The 21713-nt window shown below is 32.1% G+C and overlaps 1 protein-coding gene across 1 annotated transcript in view; it reads right to left on the bottom strand.

Annotated features, from left to right (window-relative positions):
* Positions 1-1212: 1212 nt before the first annotated feature.
* Positions 1213-21713, bottom strand: part of LOC145293374 (ganglioside GM2 activator-like) — a 97580-nt gene continuing 77079 nt past the window's right edge. The window contains exons 2-4 of the mRNA XM_080140010.1: positions 18290-18494; positions 7092-7266; positions 1213-2717 (exon numbers count right to left, since the gene is read on the bottom strand). Coding sequence (XP_079996136.1) covers positions 2604-2717; positions 7092-7266; positions 18290-18494 — 494 coding nt within the window. The 3' untranslated portion in view covers positions 1213-2603. The remainder of the gene's footprint in view (positions 2718-7091; positions 7267-18289; positions 18495-21713) is intronic.

The raw sequence follows: 21713 nt of genomic DNA on the forward strand, positions 1-21713 counted from the left end.
TCTTTAATTTCCAGGAATTTCGATGTCTTTTACATCAGTCTTGGAATTTTTACTCTAGATTTTTAAAAGAATGATTTCAATTACTGCAGGACCCGTCTTCGTATGTTTTGGTATATTAAACTCGTTCAATGGCGAAGCATTGACTTTTATTAGTTGTCCCATATTCTAATCTAATAAGAGCGTTTGATATTTTATTTCCATTCATTAAAATAACAGGTTTTAATGGAGCCTTGGTTTGACAGTAAAAGCTTTAAACCTGATTAAAAAAATAAGACACCGGAAAATTGAACGGTAGTTCCAATAAATAAAACATTGTCGACTTTGTTTAATCAGGAACGTTGTAATAAAAAATACTACACAAACAAACACATACACACATGTATTAAACCTAGTTCATATGTTGTTGATATGAGTTTATCCCATGAAACATTACTGCGTTTATGTAATCGCGTTTAAAAATTAAACACTTGAACTATATTTTCATTATATATTTTTTATTTATACGTGCAATTTGGCTACATATGTGCATACCTCTTTCGATTATATGCATCTGATATGTCTCCGACAGGGATATATTTGTTTGAAGTAGCTAAGTTATCTCAGTTACTGTATTGAATAAGAATCTAGTATGTCGCCATACTGAACGTGTGTCCGTGATCAGAGCGAGTATATCTTTAATAGTGAGTCTTTCGGCGTACCTTTCGACGTTATGTTATCAGTAGGTAATCATGGTTTAACCAGCCAATTATAGTTTTGTGAATAAGAACGACAATGTGCTCTTGTTCATTATAGCAGTATCTCATTTTCATCACTGTTAATATGTCATGTTAAGTTTCAATCTCCATACTATGAACTGAATATTTATGCAGGTACGTAATTAACATCAATGTTCATATAATATTGTTTGAAAACAAGCAGATGTATATTTTAGCTTATATTTGTATATATCCAAACAGCTTGGCTACATATGTGGAGATATGCTTCAGCGAGAGCTTTATATTGCTATTCTATTTTCATCACCGTTGACTTTGTGTAAAGGAATTTAGCCTAAAGTAGCCTATAATATACTTAGATATACACATATATAATTGTAAACATTCGTATTAATCAAAATTAACACATCATTTCATATATATATATATATATATATATATATATATATATATATATATATATATATATATATATATATATAGTCTAAAGAAGCTTTGAATAAAAAAAATGCAAAAATAAAAATAAAAAATGCAGTTTAAATTCCCGGATGGAAAAATATATTAACTTTAACCTATCGCAGACTTAGCACCTACATAATCTGACTTCTAAAATGTTTATAATGATCAAAGATAATTCATTTATATGAGGATGGAAAAAAAGAAGCCTTTACTAAAATTGTTAAATAGAAATAGACTTAGCTTTTGCATAAGCCCATTTCGCAAAAGTCTTCAGTTTAAAAAAAAGAATTTAACTACATAAGGATGAAAAGAGAAAACCTTAACTATATATATATATATATATATATATATATATATATCTGTGCATATATATATATATATATATATATATATATTATATCCATGCTGTAAATAAATGATTAATTATATGCATCTACCGTACACTTCCCTTTTTTTCTTACCTATTACAACGGCATCATTTTCTATTAATCGTTTGCAATAGATACAGTACTACGGTATTAAATAACACAATCGGCCAATATACCGTAAAAAGCACAAGCCATACAAATGGAACACTACACCTTGTATATTTACACTTACACACACATATATTTGTTATTTTATTTCTGTGTATGAAGGAATATAGGAATATAATTGTGCGCGTGCTCCTGTTAGCTGAATATATCATAAAGTACTTTTGCTATATACAAATTTTGTGCGATGTTTGTATGTATAAATAGTTACAATATGTTATAATAATACATATATAATATTTATATTATGAATCCTTAATATATATTACATTAGCAATATACATATATATTATACAATGTTACATTTTTATAGGTTAGTACTGGTATAGCTTATATATATGTGTGCCTATGCATATATATATATATGCATGTACATAAATATATATATATGTATATATATATAAATATATATATATGTATATATATGTATATATATAACTTTATATATAACTATATATATATATATATATATATATATATATATCCGATTAATATATCTGTTATACATTGGACAATATTATTCTTCATACAGATTTAAGATATGTACATTAATACAGTCACGTTTCGTGTATACACTCTGTTCATTTTTTTTTCAAATAAAAATACAATGTATCATTATTGTAAGTCATCGGCGAAATAGTTTTGTACTGTCTCTGTAAGCCCACTTTCCGGATATTCCCAAACCGGAAGCGGATAATGATAGCCCCGCAGCAACTGCGATCTAGATCAGAAGAAGCACTTGGCCTGCGTTTTTATCAGGTTATATATATCTCAGTAAATGTTCAGGAAGAAGTTAGGTGATAACTTTTTTCGTCTTTCGTTTCTTTTTCTTGTCGCGTTTCTTCTTCCTCTTCCTTCCTTTTCTTTTTCGCTTTCTTTTTGCTGCGGAGGGCTCATTTCATATTTTAAAGAACCATCCTTTGTGTCTTTTCCTCACGGAGAATTTCATCTCAAGGCAGCCAAGTTCTTCTCGTTGGTCACCTAAGATTCGCATCTGCAGTTTATAATTGCCCTACAAATAAAACAAAAAAAAAAACCATTGTTATTTTTTCAGCAAATCTTTAAAAGTAACGGCTTATATAAATCGAATTATCTATTAAACTTGTATAAAAACGATTACTTTGATAACATAATATACGCATCCAAATTCTTCTGTACTATACAGCGTGGAACAATAAAGTTGTCGCTCTAAAGACAGCAAGACTACAGCTTTATTTTAAAACTTTCATTGAAGAAATCAATTAAGGTAACTTTATTATGACATCAATTTAATGTAGTTGTTCCCAGACACGGAATCAATCAATCTGCCTCAATCATACGGGTTCAGACACGGCATGAAGCTATCTTCTATAATATAAGCCGCACCTGTCTGTTTAAATGTATGTATGTATATATGTATGTTTGTATGTCTGCCTAAAACCTTTGACAGAGGCGACAGAATTTTACGAGATGGATATCGTTTTGAAGATCGATCTTTCGGACGACAAATATCGAAAAATTGGCTAAAAACATAAATTCCGTCACCCTCAACTGAGTACCTTTCTACAAAAAAAAAAAACGTCACTCGCTTCCTGACATTTTAAAAATTTATTTTGAATACCAGCAAATTAATCATAACTTTTGTTTTACTGAACGAACATTGAAATCTTCTTGTTCACAATATAGCTGAGAAGGTGATCTATAAACTCAAATAATTGTTTGAAATTTTGCCTGAAAATGAGTGAGCGGTGAAGATTTAAAGCAGGTATTGATGATTAAACTGCCACTTAACCATACATACAAATACTACCGTGTTTGAATGATGTATATATATATATATATATATATATATATATATATATATATATATATATATATATATATATATATATATATACATATATATATATGTGTGTGTGTGTGTGTGTGTGTGTGTGTGTGTGTGTGTTTATTTTCGATAAGTGTGAAAATGAACGAAATCGGTAATGAGGAAGATGAAAAGGAAAAACCTATATATTATACCCTTTGTAAATAAGAGAAAGTATTGCTGCATAATAGAAATTAGAATTGGTGTCATCATACACTAAATTATTTAGAGACATTTGTACGATATTTTAACAGATCCACTAGCAGAGTGACCCGACGTTGAACTGGAGTGAATGATGATCAATTAATGTTTCATACTTTCACATTTTTAACGTCATCAAAATCGATGAAAAGCCTATTTTTCAATCAAATCGATTGATTGTCTGCTCTAATTTGGTACATATCGTAATGCACCTGCAGGAAGCTTCACATACCTCTCGAAATTACTAACGTCAATATATGGTCGTGTACATTGCACTGTAGAGAACCTACTGTTGAGTCTATAAAATTATTTTATATATAATGGCTTGCATTATAGTTCAAAATGGAAAAAATGCTTTAATTGTGCTCTAAACAGAAACATAAAAATATACGGCATGATCACGTTGACATACCGGTTCCCCTCAGATCACCGAAGGTATGCAACGATGAACCTGGCCAGTACCAGATGGGTGACCATTTAGAACTTCCAGATTCTGTATGTGCTCTCCGCTTATCTCGGCATTGTTTCCAGTCGTCTTGGATTTTTCCTTGCTACTGGACTCAAGCAATGCCAATTCAGGGAAGGTGTAATTGTGTGGCGACCTTTGCCACACAATTACACGCGCAACTACCCCTACAGGGAGTATCCTTTGTTTTTCAAGATTGAACGGAGACATCGATCGAAACAGAAACATTAATATTGAACGCGCCCTTGTCACATGAAAGAGCCCACTGTTGGTTTTATATGTTTGCTTGTGCGATGATAATTGATTAAATGTAATTTAAATGAAAATGGCAAATATTATTGTAAAATTGTTCTTTAAACAGAAACATTCATTTCGGAAGCGTTCGTGTCATATCAGTTGTTGATTTTAGATGTTAGGCTGTGTAAGGTGTTAACTTTGATCAAAATAATCTCTTACTTCTTTCGATTATTGAAACTTATTGAAGGCATACCCACACGAAACTTCTCTAAGCACACTGCAGGACACATAATTTACCTTCGTGTGAAATTTCATAAAAGTCGCCCAACCCCCGTTTCCGAATACATAAGGAGCGAACTTACAGACACACTGACAAACAGATACACAGACATAGAGACAACGTTTACTTTTTATATAATAGTAAAGATAGAGATATGTATTCAACAGTATCATATACTCAATTATTTCAGAAAAAATTCTACGGAGAGTGTCTTTTAAATAGTTGTTATTCTATCTCATTAAATCGGGAATATATTTCGGGCTTCGTAAATTTGCGACAATTCAGTTTGAAAATACTTTTTTCTAACCATTTAAATTGATGACAAGTGATCAATAAGAACTGAAAGCATCATAAACAATCCCATAATCCTTTCGTGCATTTACCGGTACAAAACCAGGATCGAAATCTAGTGAGCGATGTTTTTTTCTTCTCCTTGTTGCCTTTTTCGCACAAAGAAAACTTTTCGAGCCCATCTTCGCTATATCCGTATTTCTACGGCAGACGCTCGGCTGAGCTTCAATCTATCCGTCATTTTGTAAAACATCTGCAACAAAAAATCATCCAGTAACAACCATTGTAAAACAATTTCTCATACTATCTCTCTCTCTGTGGCTAAACCTAAACGGAAATTCTGTGGGCAAAGTTTCTTTTTCTTGAACTATCTGATTTTAGAAAACAATACCCCAGAACCGCTTCCCAGCTGACTATAACATGATAGTATATTGTTAAGTCGTCCTCTTAAATAATTATTCAATACCGAATTTCCACCATCACAAATTATCACGTTGCCGTCTCACTGGCCACCTGACTCTTATTTTACCTTTATTCAAAAGTGAACTTTAAAATCGGTGACTTCTTAGCTAAAAAGGTTCATATGATATCATTTAGGTTAATTAGAAACTCGAAAAGTATTATTCGTTTTTTATTTCTGCTTCACGCAAAATAAAATATTTTCTGTAAAATTACGTCTGTGCTAGCCATACTTTTATTTTAGGTGTTTCGACTAAACTCCAATCTATACTTCCCCTGCAAAACGTTCGAAAAATACCCGTCGACCTACAACAACCACCAATAACATTCGTTAACGCTATCTGTGCTAAAACCTAACAAAATTCCATGAGTAGAGTTTCTTTCCTAGAACTGGCCGTTTGTGAAAACGCGCGGTTGATTCCAGGCTGGCTGTATCATTGTCGTTTTCATATTTAATGTAAATACGAGGTGCCATTCAATAAGTTTCCAGAGTTTTTTTTTTAATAGATATTTTTATTGATAGTACACATATGAAACTCTAGTCCTCCTTCGAAGTAATCTCCTCTGGCTGCAATGCACTTGTTGTACCGTTTCACCAACTTTTGGAAGGTCACATGGAAGGATTCTTGTGTGAGCATGTATATGACCCTCACCAGAGCCTCTTTAATCTTTTCAATTGTCTCATAAAGACAGCTTTTAATGTTTTCCTTGAGCATAGGAAATAACCAAAAGTCACAGGGAGCAAGGTCTGGAGTATAGGGAGGGTGAGGAACTGTCTTGATGCCCATCTTGGTCATGTCAACGTCTTTCTTTCTGATCTTATCTAAGCACTCTTGGGAAAAACTTCGACGCAAATATTTTGCATCTTCAGATCCTCGCGAAGCATTGTGTGTACAGTTCCGGCACTACCGTGCCCTTATTGTCTCTATAAACACGCGATGGTCCTTATCCATTAAATTCTTTATTTGACCAATCAATTCTGGTCTTGTGACATCCTTACTCCTCCTACACCTCTGACCATCTCCCACAGACTCCATGCCTTCCTTAAACCACCTATGTCACTCAAAAACTTATGTTTGCTTCATACAAGATGATTCAAAATCAGTCTGAAGCAACAAAATTTTATTGCATATCTTTCTTCTAAAGTGTCCTCGCGTCCGTTTCTGAAATTCATCAGCTGTGACAATCATGCTTTAGTTGAATGTATTCCAATTCCTTCTGTAGTTGTGCATTTGAACCTGAAATAATAAAAATTGGCCAGTCATCTCATAAGATGTATAGCAATGCCACATTGAATTTTCAAAAGCTTACGACAATTTTAAATGCCTGTACAAAGAAGTCTGGAAACTTATTAAAGGCACCACGTAAGTCCCTCTCGAGCCATCCTCTTAAATAACCTAGCAATTATTGGTAATTTTATTTCACCATCTGCCTAGCACTTTGCGACCCTAATTATAAAGTTGCCTCCGGGTTTTATAAACGATGATCCCCTCACAAAAAAACAAAAACAAAACAAAAAACATACAGTAAACATAATTTTTTAACATGTTAGTGTGTGTGCTTTCAACATGTACCACAGTTTACTGAATGGGGGGGGGATGCTTACGTTGATGAATGCTCCGGCCAGTCCATTCAATTTGGGGATATTCAAGGGAACTTTGTCGATCTGAAAATCTCCCGCCAAAAATGGGCAGTGACAGCGAATGTTTTTATCCGTCAATCCTTTCGGGCAACCAAAGATTTGGTATTTCTCAAGGCTGTTGCATACGTTCTCATAAACACTGCAAATAAAAGAGACATAATTTTTAGAGAAATGTACAAGTGACAAATAGAAAAACGATTAACAATATGTTTTTGCACACACACACACAAAATATATATGATGATTGATTGCAACGTCTTGTCAGATGAGTGCCACTCCCTCAGACAATTAAAGTCCATGAGCCCAAAAATAACTTCCATCGCCACAGGACCATTTTTATAGACAAATGCCTGAGAGAGTATCTATACACAGATGATGTTACAGAGTCTTAGCTTTGTAAGACAGCTAAGTCTCTATCTCGGTTACAAAATGTTGAGATCCAGCAACAAGCAAGAGCAAGATAGCCAGCAACAAGTTAAACTGCAGACCAGCTTAATGCGGGTACTGGTCTCCCGCTTTATGGTTTTTAAATCAGAGAATTGCTTATCTTAGAAAGGTTGCCTTCACCACGGCTTACGGGAGCCCTCTCCACCCCAGCACACACAAACATACACACAAACACACACGGTGCTAGTTGGCCGTTGACCCCGAAAAAAGGTTCATTCGCCCTTTGAAAGGTCTTGTTTTTAATCCTTCAGGGAGACTAGCCGCCCTCTCACCAAACAAGTCTGGTGGGGGAACCAGTTTAGTCGCTGGTGACCCGACCATGAGGCAGGTAGTATTGGGTTACATGGTACCAGTAGCACATAACATGACCTGACATATATATATATATATATATATATATATATATATATATATATATATATATATATATATATATTCAAACATGTCTGATTGAACACGACAGAGTTATTCTTTTTCCGATTTTTCTGGATATCTTTCCCATTCGCTGAGCGGTCTTTTTTATTTCACCTGACGTTGGTATAAAATGGCGCCCAAACGCTGTTGCTTCGCCATATTCTTCTCAAGGGCTTTCTATCGGTGCATCCGATTGTCATCAGGAGCGATTGTCGTTGTTATCGTTTTCTTTTTCCATTACAACATAAATTAAATAATAGACAACTCGGTAAACGGAAAAGATTCCAGAAAAATCGAAAAAAAAAAAATCTCTGTCGTGTTCAATCAGACGGGCTTGAATAATGACTTGCTGCCAATATATATATATATATATATATGTATATATGTGTGTGTGTGTGTGTGTGTGCGTGTGTGTGTGTGTGTCGGTGTGCATATGTTTGCAAAAACATTGTTATTCCAAGAAACAAACATTCTAGAGCACAATGGGTCGCTCGTTTTCGTCTCAGAGCTCTTTAACCTTTTAGTTTTTGATTGAAAAATAGGAGGCCTTCTTTTGGAACCATCTTCGTATCATTTCTTTCTTCTTTCCTTTTTATTGTTTTGTTTGCTTGCTTTCTCACAGGGACAGAGTTACACATATTGGTCGGTATTTAATGTGGGGCAAAACAGCTCCCCAAAAAGGGCACTCTGTTTAGCAACGAAAATAAAAAATGTATCAGCCACGAAAGCCTTTCTTCTTCACTAACCGAAACTAAAAAAAATGAAGTGAAGCATCAAAACAGACGCTACACTTTGATCCTGGCCCGAGAGCCAAGAACTTTTTATCATATATAATGTAAACCTCACCTGCCTGTTAAAATATGTGTATGTATGTATGTTTGTATGTCTGCCTTAAATTTTCGACAGAGGCAACAGATTTTCACCAGATTTGTATCGTTTTGAAGCAGGACCATTCGGACGACAAATATCGAAAAATTGGCTAAAAACATTAATTTATTCAACCTCCACTGGGCACTCTTCTCCGGAGAGGGGTCACTTTTTCGCCGATATTTTCGAAAGTCGTCGCCTATTTTAAGTTGTCTAGCCTTAATTTAAACCTGCGTCACTTCCGGTTTGGCGATAGGCGCAACAGCTAGTGCATCACGTTTTTTTTTTGTTTTACATTCTTTTTCTCCTTCGTTGTATGGGTTTAAGCCTGCCTGCCTGCTACCACCACATTTTTTTTTTGCTCAACACACACCTCCAAACACCCGGGCAACGCCGTGCACCCAAGCTAGTTTATATATATTTTTCTTTGGAACGCATGTGTTATTTTAATCTTTTTACTGCTCTATCTTTCTATATTCATCGCGCTTTGTATTCCACATTGTCTTTTGAATTCCCTCAACTCACTTGCAAAATTATTTCTGCTTCACCCAGGTACTTTTAACAGAACAGAAGGTGGGGGGGGGTTGAACTTATTTTAAAGCCCATCTCGTTGCGTTGCATACACATGCGCTTTCAATCCGTCTTTCTCACAAACTCTAACAATAAATCGCCTTCAAAGATTGCTCCCTTCTCTGTCTCTTTTTTTCTCTATCTTTTTCCCTTTCATCCCATCTCTTTAGGCGCATGTCATCCTGGAGGTAACAGATGGGGCGAACACCTGTTACGGTAAGGCAAATACCGACAAGAAACAGCAAAACCAACAGGATGCTTCGTCAAAACAAGACTGACGGTCATGGGAGGGCCATCTTGCAAAAACAAAATAAGAAAAATAAAAACATTACTTCAACGAAATAAATGGTCTTTCATACGCAGCTGGGTTATTTTAAAACGTTTCCTTTTTTTTCATTCATAACTTCTCTGTTTAATATTCATGTTTACTTTCGTTTATACAAATAAAATAAAGTGAACGTCCGTCTGTGGGTTCGCTGTAGACGATATATATATATAAAGTACGGGATGAATTTTGATCAAAATTGTTCAGTAGATATACCATAGGTATAAACATGAGTACTACCATACAGCATGCCAAGTTTTTATTTGTCATTTATCATAATAAACTCGTATTCCTGTTTGCTCACAATTTGATTAATATGTACAAAAGGTTTATTGTTTCACCAATTATTTTTAATACTAAAGTAGTACAGTCTCTCTCTCTCTCTCTCTCTCTCTCTCTATATATATATATATATATATATATATATATATATATAAATGCTTGTTGGGAATAATTTTCCCGTTGACCAATCTGGTGCCCCCTTTTAATGGGGAGCGGCATATATATTATTTTTAAAATATAATTATCCACTGACACGTGTTTCGTCGTCCACGACTCATCAGAGTGGCTAAATCTAGCGAGATTCGAAATCGGCATCTCGTGATAAGAAGCCTAAACCTCTACCACGGTGCTAACCTCGCCGGACTACTAAATGTATCACTTAAATGGTAGAGGTTTAGGCTTCTTATCACGAGGTGCCGATTTCGAATCTCGCTAGATTCAGCCACTCTGATGAGTCGTGGACGACGAAACACGTGTCAGTGGATAATTATATTTTAAAAATAATATATATGCCGCTCCCCATTAAAAGTGGGCACCAGATTGGTCAACGGGAAAATTATTCCCAACAAGCATTTAGGTAAAAATGCACTTTCGTATAAATACTTGCATTCGAGAAAATATCGCTAACAAAACCAAATAAAAAAACACACACAAACACACAAACACACACACACACACACACACACACATATATATATATATATATATATATATATATATATATATATATATATATATATGCAAAGGAAATCCACATTTAAGAAATAACCTGATTTGCATATTACATGGAGAGTCTATTAATTTCTGATATTAATTGTTTATTATAATAGAATTATTGTAAATCTTGTATTTACAAATATCCATTAAAGTTGATTTATTTTAATTATTTTAATTTAGTTTATACTATTATATTATTATTATTACCGACAACAATTACCATTTAAAACCAGTTGCCATAAAAAATTTATTAAGGCTATGAGAGTTATTTCCGCTTTAATGTATCTGAACTATTTCCCTTTTAATTTTTCGTTTTATGTTTTCATGAATCCAACATATTGTCCACTTTCAAGAAAATCGTCAAAAGTTAGAGTATTCGGTGTATCTGAAATAATACAGGATAGAACGATAATGTTGTCGGCCTACAGAAAACAACACAAGAGTTTTATTTTAAAATTTTGTTGAAAAAATAAATCCAGGTATCTTGATTATGTAGTAGTGTTGACATCCATTCAATGTAGCCGCCTTTAGCCCAAATCGGTGCTTCGATACGGGTCAGAAACTGAGAGCTAGCCTTTTTTACAAGCGCCGACGGGAGCTCAGCGAATACTCGCTTGATGGCGGCGATAAGGCTAGTATTAGTGTTGTGGTAGTTCCAGTTGGCGATGCTCTCGACGTATGATCAAACGAAGTAGTCAAGTGGGTTCAGGTTGGGGGAGGTGAGGGCAGTGAGAAAAAGTAGCAAATTCGTAGCACTCCCGATTCTAGGTCTTGGTCTCTTTGAACATGTGGGCCGGCATCGAATTCAGGGGCCACATCTTGGGTCGGCTCAGCCACCTGATTACACCAGGGGATCACTATACTCTTTAGCACATCCAGTTACACTTTGCTGTTGACTTTCAAGCCGACTTGGAAGGTGTTGGCAATGGTCCTGTTATTATAACTTGGATCGCAAAGAGCATGAGATAGTCAACGACGCATCTCCGATTTCGCTTGTTAAGTATTGTGCTACTTTCAGACATGATAGAACACTCCTATTGCTATTAGAATTTGTACACAATTCGCCAACTAGTACATAGTCTTAGACAACAAAAGTAAACCGGTTTTCATTCAACGGAAATGGAATGATGTCGCCTTTACTAGGGCGACAATTTTATAGTTTCACTCTGCATGTGTCTAAAACCCCCGCCGGCCAATATGTTTAAACTAGCTAGTTTCCAATGGAACTGACATCATGTGAAAGCTGTGCAATTTATTAAAACAATTTTTCGATTAACATGTTGCAAGAATTATCGCTATTTCTTTTTAAATAACACAAAATCCGATATAATCGATGTAATTACAGAGGAAACGTGCAGAACGGTATCACATTTTCGACTTTCTTTTCTTTTGTTCTGAATACTCCATACCTTTAACATATGCATTTGCTATGAAACTAATTTCTTACTCTGTATAAATTGATCTATTGATACCAATGGAATTTGATCGAGTTTGTATTTCTAAATGTTTGCAGAAAAAGCAGAGCTTAGATTTGTCGTGAATTCCCATAAAACTATGTGCTAATAATCCCCAAATTTACACTACTTCAAACGTCATCTAACACACGCTCACGTACACACATATATATGGATATACATAAGGAAAGCTACGTAGCAGTAGTAATAGCAGCAGCAGTAGTAGTAATAGTCTTAGCGAAATACATCTACGGTAAGTAAGCTATACATATATAAATATATTTTATACACGTACATACATACGTTTCAAACACACGCATATATAAATATGCGTGTGTTTGAACATGCATATGTGTGTGTGTAACCAAAGCGCAGCCAAAAGTTTAGAACTGCCACTTGTTTAGACATTTGAGTTTCAATCCTGGATTGAGTCAGTTGCTTTTTTAATCGAACTGAAGTGAAACAGTCTGTCGATGGAAAACTATATATATACATATATATATATATATATATATATATATATATATATATATATATATATATATATATATATGTGTGTGTAGTGAATTGCCAGATAGAAAGTGTTATAGTACATGTGTGACCCGACCATCTGTGATGGTTAAAAAGTTACATTGGCTTGAATTAGAACTGAATTACAGCTTTTTTTTATCATGTGAACAATTCCGGATACTAACCGGTAGTCTTGCTGGGCCAAATATATGGTTGGAGACGCAAAGTTCAAGAGAGAAAACTTTGAGAGCATTAATAATGATATTGTTTTGTGACGAGAACCGTTACATGGTATCGAATACTATTTTTTTTGTCCGGGATATAACCTTGGTGTAAAAGGTTTAGGATTTCGCCTGCTTGGGACTTTTGTGTGGAAAATTATATAACTAATATGCACAAGTGATTTGGTCAGTTTAGACAATTAGTGTAAATAAGAGTTTAAGTTTATGAAAATGGATTGGCTGGATGAGAAACCTAGATTCCCGCACACAGTTACCTTCCTATAAGAGGAAGTGCAGGGCGTTTTTTCTCCAGGCGAGAGTTAAAAACCCCGGTTGACGTTGAAAGTTGGGGCATTCCACTCCACCACCCGTGCTTCGTTCTCCCATTCACTAACCGACAGATACAGAAGGGGAAGAAAGACAATCGGTTGTGGAAAAAAGGTCCCGTTTGAGTCAGTGTTTAGGCAGACTGCTTGGTGAAAGAAAAAAGAGATTACATATATTTTTCCTTTTCATACTGTAAAATAACATTTATTTGTATTAATTCAATTTTTTTTGTATTCAGAAATGATTCAATAATTAACCTTTATAAACGAAAATCCAAAGATGTACGTCTGGAGTCAATTATTTGTTGCGTATGGAATTCGTGACTAACTCACAAACGAATGAAGGCAATTGGAGTAATTTCTTTCAGGAGACAGCAAGCAGGAGAGAGGACGACCAATCAAGTGCCTGCGAACTACGGTCCGCAATACGTGTATTCGTCATCGTAGAACTGACCAAGACCATACTCTATACTCTTGAGATTCCGTTTGTGTTCCAAAATCGAAAAAAGCTAAGACTATACTTATATACTGGTGAAAACAAAGCTCTTCACTGTTTTATATATGTAAAATTGACATGTACTAACTCAGAGCTCATAGCAGACCAATAAAATAAAAATTCACATCTCTCATTGTAGAAGGCCTCACAAGACTTTCATAAATAATGTGAAACGAGTCTATGTACAAATGTCCAAATGTTCAATATATTTTACGAATACGTCTCCAATTTTAGAGTAATATTTTCATGATCAATACAGCTAATGCGTTATATTTCATTAAAAGTATCGTTTGTTAGCTAGTACTATACATTATATAATGATGTTCAAATTAATTAGTAATTGACAAGTATTATGGAGCAGGAACACTTTTTTTTTACTTCCATATTTGAATATGTAGGATGAAGTGTTTTTTCTTGGGTGCATATTTTGAACATTCACTGTGATTATCTCAAATTTGGATATTTTTTACTGTCTTTCACACCTGTATGCACAACCCCATATATATATATGCATATGTATATATATATATATATATATATATATATATATGTGTGTGTATATATACAGCATATATGTATATATACAGCAAAAATGGTAATTAGTAAACACCTGAGGAGAGTGCTCAATACTATTGCAGAGCAAATATATATTTTTTATTACCGTTTTAGCTGCTTTGTTACACATGTTTCAATTACTGAATCATATGAGCGATCAAATATCTTCATCAGAGTTTAGAGTAAAGTCTTTTCTGTAAAGTCTTTTCTGTAAAGTATAATGAAGTAATTGGATCGTTGATACGTTTCGGTAATCGAAACATGTGTAATTAAGCAGATAAAACATTAATAATAATAATAATAATAATAATAATAATAATAATATATATATATATATATATATATATTGTGTGTGTGTGACAAGACAAATGGAAAACAAGAATAAATCATCAAAAACGAAAGCTTTAACGCTTTCGATCTTTTGAAAGCGTCTTTTGATTACAGTCATTGATCAGAATAGAACCAGCAAAACTCTCGTAGAGTGTAGACGAATTCCTCGGCTCTTGTGAAAGCAATCAATCTAGGATAAGGAAGCTTTAATGAAAAGTCAGCAATCTGTTGTGACGTTATGAAGTTATGACGTTACAAGCGAAACCACCACTTCCAATTTGATAGAGGCCAACACGGAAGTGGTAAAGCTAAGAAAACTGCCATAAGAATTCCTCTGTCAGTGGTCAACATGTTTTGATCAGAGATAGCGGAGCAAAAGAGTATCTAGTCTTTTATTTAAATTTCGCCATAGAGACGTTTTCACTGCACGACCTATACTTCCTTTTCTCTGTTCTTCAAATCTAATAAATAGTATAAACAGGCTGTCTGAAGATTTTGGCTTCCTGAGACAAAATGCACCTAACATTGATGATTTTTTGTTTTTCTACTTCTTTTTGCAAAACTTAATTATGTTCTGCAAAACCAAAACCAAAAACAACAACCCACCTTTTCCCCCTTTTCCTTCTCCCCATTCCCCCTTTTTCGTTCTATTTCTCCCACTTCCTGACTTAAACAATAAAAAGTTTCCTTTTCACCTTCTTGTTTTTCTGTCACTTTATGATGGCTACGAATTTTTATATGGCAGTATGGGTAAATGAAGCAATAACAAAAACCGAGAATTAAATGATGGAGGAAAGGTTGGGAATTGCTGCCTTAGGAGTAAAAGACTGAAACATTGTAATACGATGACAACTTTATTGGTTAATTAGTAATATACTGCCATTTTTTTTTTCAGATATAGTTTCATATTTGATTATAAAAAAATTAAGGAAATCCTTTGCGATTGCCTTTCCCTCTATAAAATTACAGATGGTTTCTTAAATTTGTTTTGTAAGTTATTTTCTAATATTTTTATTGTATTAAAAAAAGGTAAAATACCCGAACGTCATGCGAAGTTGCACCGTTCACCTTTTGTTGTACAATATTAGCTTCTCAATAACCAGCAGTTGGGAAAACATAGCGCATAGAGATTTATGCATTTTTGGACGCAGCCCATAACAGATATTTTAAACCGTAAACGCTTTAAACCAGTCAAAAGCATCGCCCAACATAGCTTTCTTGAGAAATAGATTCGATTAAAAGTACCTGTGAAGGAATTCAGGCACATGCATTTTTACATGTGTCACCCATCTCCCCCCTCCCAAAAGAAGAATGTCCTTGTGTTGATGGAAAAGTGAGGGAGATGTCCGCCAGTGAAATAAAAGGGAGGAGGGAGTAAACGTTGAAGACGAACAGAGGAGGTGGGAAGCGGCGATGTCTACATGAAATCGATGCATATCATCACGATAAAAAAGTAAAGAAAAGAATAACTAGAAGAATGCAAAAAAAACAAAAAAAACAACAATAGCCATAACAAAATGTAGAGTACTTCTGCGTGAAGTTGATTATTTTTGACCGATACAGTGGATGGTATATATATATATATATATATATATATATATATATATATATATATATATATATATATATATATATATATATATATATAAATAGATAGATAGATAGATAGATAGATATATCGTTTGCTTTCAATAAAATCCTTCCAATTATCCCCCTTTCATTCTTTCATTCTCTCTGTTCCATTTGTTACTTCTCTTTTCGCGAGAACGGTGAATTTGTAGCAACAGTAGTCGATGAAGCGCCGTGGTTGCTATGGAAACAAGTTATTAAAAAAATGTCTCTATCCTCTTCATCTTTTTTACGATTTTGAACATCAGTAAATTCATCAAAACTTTTGTTTTACTGAACGAAAATTGAATTTTTTTTCACAATATAGCTGAGAATGTTATCTATAAAGTGTAATAATTGTTTGAAATTTGGTCGAAAAATGAGTGAGCGGTGGAGCTTTAAAGCAGTTCTAAATGACTAAAACTGCCACTTAACTTTATATTCAAACACCCTAGTGTTTGAAGGATACACACACACACACACACACACACACACACACACACACATAAAGTGAGAATGTGTGCGAGGACAATTCTTAACCTATATACTCAAGAAATTTCTGATCTACAGACTTGAAATTAGTATATAGGGAATTCAGACACGTGGAAAAAATTTTCATCGGCGTTCATCCAAAAAATAGGGCTACTAAAGAGTCCAAGTTGAAAAATCTGACTTTTATTTGTTTCTAACTGTTTCACTACTGCGCATGCGCGAACCATTTGCATTATTTTAAGTATAAGTATATTTTAAAAATTCTCTAAAGATCGTGCCAAGCTGGCCTAACGGTTATCACACTTGACTCACTGCCTTTAGGTTTCGGTTTCGATCCAGTATATTTTTAATTTACAAGAAGTGAACTGTTTAGAAACACATTTTTTTCCTTTTCTTTTAAAAGGAATTTAACGTTACTTTTAACGCCGAGTATATCGTCTAATTATATATATATATATATATATATATATATATATATATATATATATATATATAGAGAGAGAGAGAGAGAGAGAGAGAGAGAGAGAGTCATCGATATTTTTTTGTTGTATCAAAACTCATCAGTGTCACTAAACTAGCACCTCTCTCAAGCCGAGGATTGAATATAGAACCAGTAGGTAGTCTTACTCATCGACCCACGGGAGCAGTACCCGCAAATAACCTAGACAAATATATATTTTAAACAAACATTCGTCGACCACTTTTATAGTGCTCAACCCGCTTATTTACAAATTAAGTAGCGGGTGAGATTATTTACGGCAGTACTCTACCAATATATTTGTAGTATGTATGTGTTTGTGTGTGCGTGTGTGTGTATATATATATATATATGTGTGTGTGTGTGTGTGTGTGTGTGGCTAAAAACTATATACTGACAATACCCATTGTTGCTTTTTTTACATTAATATATATCAGTAGAAGTGTACTAAATCCCCTTTAAATATACTTGTTCTATTAAAAACAAATATGTACGTTATTTTGAGAACTGGCGCAAGGACGTTCAGATCCCTACAAATAGAAATAACTTTTTTTTACATATCTTTCGCTCGTGGTCGAGGTAAATAGACAAAGACAAGTGTACACTACAGAATCTATGTTCAATATAATGAGTCGCATTATTTACATAAATCATAATGATGATGGTAATATTAAAATAGAATAATGCTTTATTTAATAATTTTAGTTGTAGAAATACGTAAAATCATATAAAAAACAAGCGTGCCATACATTTGTGTACCGGAATATTCAAAAAGGTGGAAAATTGTCAAATTAAGAAAGAGAGATCCAAAGAAAAGCGAGAGATGGAAATAAAGAGAAATAAAGAAAAATGAAAAAAAAAAAAAAAAAAAAACGAGACGAAAGAAAAGGTAGAATAAGGACATGATTAAAGAGATACTGGAAACAGGAGAAAAAAAAAACACAGATAAATTAATGAAAAAAATAAAAATAAACATTACTGTGAAAAAAGAAGGAATTTTAGAAATCGATAGACAAGTAGATAGATAGAGAGTAAGAAGGGAGAGAGAGAGGGGGGGGGGAGAGACTTACCATGATCCAACGCGGCTGTCGAAACATGGAAGCTCAAAAGACATCTTGAAAATGTACTTGGTGACACTCAAGTCGATGGTCAGGCGACGTGGGAGGTCGTGGGTCAGCGTACCGCCCATGCTTAAGTACAAAGTACCCGGGATGACAACAGGCATGGGACTGATTCTGACGTAGCGAATTCTGATTGGACGCTGAGGGTCTGTGCCTGGACAAAGCAACAAAAATCAGAAATGAGCATTCAGAATAAAGTAATAGACATATAAAATTAAAAAACAAAACAAAACAAAACAAAAACACTTTACATATTTTTATCGAATTTCATATATACTATATCTCTATTTTGTTAAAAACGTTTACGCCTGAAAATACTAAAAAAATAAAAAGGATAAATATATTAAAAAAATTACTTTTGCATATATTAAAAAAAATAAAAAGGATAAATATATTAAAAAATTACTTTTGCATATATTAAAAAAAATAAAAAGGATAAATATATTAAAAAATTACTTTTGCATATATTAAAAAAAAATAAAAAGGATAAATATATTAAAAAATTACTTTTGCATATATTAAAAAAAATAAAAAGGATAAATATATTAAAAAATTACTTTTGCATATATTAAAAAAAATAAAAAGGATAAATATATTAAAAAAATACTTTTGCATATATTAAAAAAAATAAAAAGGATAATATATATTAAATAAATTACTTTTGCATATATAAAAAAAAAATAAAAAGGATAAATATATTAAAAAATTACTTTTGCATATATTAAAAAAAAATAAAAAGGATAAATATATTAAAAAATTACTTTTGCATACATTAAAAAAAATAAAAAGGATAATATATATTAAATAAATTACTTTTGCATATATTAAAAAAAATAAAAAGGATAAATATATTAAAAAATTACTTTTGCATATATTAAAAAAAATAAAAAGGATAATATATATTAAATAAATTACTTTTGCATATATTAAAAAAAAATAAAAAGGATAAATATATTAAAAAATTACTTTTGCATATATTAAAAAAAATAAAAAGGATAATATATATTAAATAAATTACTTTTGCATATATTAAAAAAAAATAAAAAGGATAAATATATTAAAAAATTACTTTTGCATATATTAAAAAAAATAAAAAGGATAATATATATTAAATAAATTACTTTTGCATATATTAAAAAAAAATAAAAAGGATAAATATATTAAAAAATTACTTTTGCATATATTAAAAAAAATAAAAAGGATAAATATATTAAATAAATTACTTTTGCATGTATTAAAAAAAATAAAAAGGATAAATATATTAAATAAATTACTTTTGCATGTATTAAAAAAAATAAAAAGGATAAATATATTAAAAAATTACTTTTGCATATATTAAAAAAATAAAAAGGATAAATATATTAAAAAATTACTTTTGCATATATTAAAAAAATAAAAAGGATAAATATATTAAAAAAATAAAAAGGATAACTATATTAAATAAATTACTTTTGCATATATTAAAAAAAAATAAAAAGGATAAATATATTAAATAAATTACTTTTGCATATATTAAAAAAATAAAAAGGATAAATATATTAAAAAATTACTTTTGCATATATTAAAAAAATAAAAAGGATAAATATATTAAAAAATAAAAAGGATGAATATATTAAATAAATTACTTTTGCATATATTAAAAAAAAATAAAAAGGATAAATATATTAAATAAATTACTTTTGCATATATTAAAAAAATAAAAAGGATAAATATATTAAATAAATTACTTTTGCATATATTAAAAAAATAAAAAGGATAATATATATTAAATAAATTACTTTTGCATATATTAAAAAAATAAAAAGGATAAATATATTAAAAAAATAAAAAGGATAAATATATTAAAAAATTACTTTTGCATATATTAAAAAAATAAAAAGGATAATATATATTAAAAAAATAAAAAGGATAAATATATTAAATAAATTACTTTTGCATATATTAAAAAAATAAAAAGGATAAATATATTAAAAAAATAAAAAGGATAACTATATTAAAAAAAGAAAAAGAATAAATATATTAAAAAAATAAAAAAGATTAATATGTAGTAAAATAAAAGAAATATTTCTATTTTTGGGTTATGCTACTGGGATAGACGTTTACCTTTTTTTTACATAGGCGTCACCACATATCAAGGCGAAGAGGCCACTCGAGGATAAGGGTTAAAGAGTGTACAGCAGTAAAATTGGACAATAAATCCTTACATCATTCGTAGACATCTATGCTGATGACACTACTATCTATAGTAGCACATCTAAGACCGTAAACGACCAAGTTCTCTCCGATTCTCTCTCCTCTGATCTTGAGCAAGTGGTACAGTGGGGAAAGAGGTGGCTTGCTACTTTTAATGCATCTCGTTCTTTGTTTTTTAAGTGATTTAATCATTTTGTTCTAGCTGAGAATAGTTGCATCCTACCGGATTCAGACATTAACACACCATCTCATACATTTCAACCGGCCTTTTACGTGTAATGTTTTGCATCTCTCTTGCATTTTTATTCATCGGGTATATTTGCCTGGTTGTTTTCACCATTTTCCTCATCATCTGCATCCTTCGGGACACAAACTTCTACTAAAGTTGATACTTTTTCCGTTTTGTTTTATATCCATTTGTCAGGTGAAATTGCTTTGTTTTGTGAACGCGTAAAAGTATTAACTGCATGTGTGTCTGTGAATCTACGGATTAGTTGATTAAGTAGAGCTGTCATCATATCTCGATAAATTCTAACCAATTCCAGCTTGACATATATATATATATATATATATATATATATATATATATATATATATATTTATATATATATATATATATATATATATATATATATATATACTTGACACATTGACTGTGTTACAAAGGAGAGCTGGCGCAGGCCAGGATCAGAGTGTAGTATCTGTTCTGGCGCTACTCTCAAGTTTATATGTCCTTAGAAAATGGAGAGGGAAACCCCTTCCATACTCAGGTAATTTTTAATTTTTGCATCTTTCCAGAGTGCCCCTTTTTAAGGAGCTGTCTTTCTCCCCCGTTAAAAACTACCTTTGTGTCACATTTCTTTTTAGTGGGGAAGCAAATAAACATTTACCATCAGTACTACTACTACTACTACTACTACTACTACTTGAATTACTACTAATATTACTATAACAACAACAATAACAAAAACAATAAATACTTCAAAACCGTAGCTTTTAATTAATTTTTGCATATAGAACTCTTTTTATTTTATGTGTCAGTCCTGATCAAAATGGCACTGAGCAATTGTTTAAAAACCTTGAAATATTTATTATTTTTAAAAATTATTTCTTGGTTAGACCGTAGTGGTATTTTCATCCTTTCCGACAGCTCACAAATGCTTTATATTTCATTTATTTT

Source organism: Euprymna scolopes, chromosome 14 (assembly GCF_053919585.1).
Source record: "Euprymna scolopes isolate OS-2025 chromosome 14, ASM5391958v1, whole genome shotgun sequence".
Classification (NCBI taxonomy): domain Eukaryota; kingdom Metazoa; phylum Mollusca; class Cephalopoda; order Sepiida; family Sepiolidae; genus Euprymna; species Euprymna scolopes.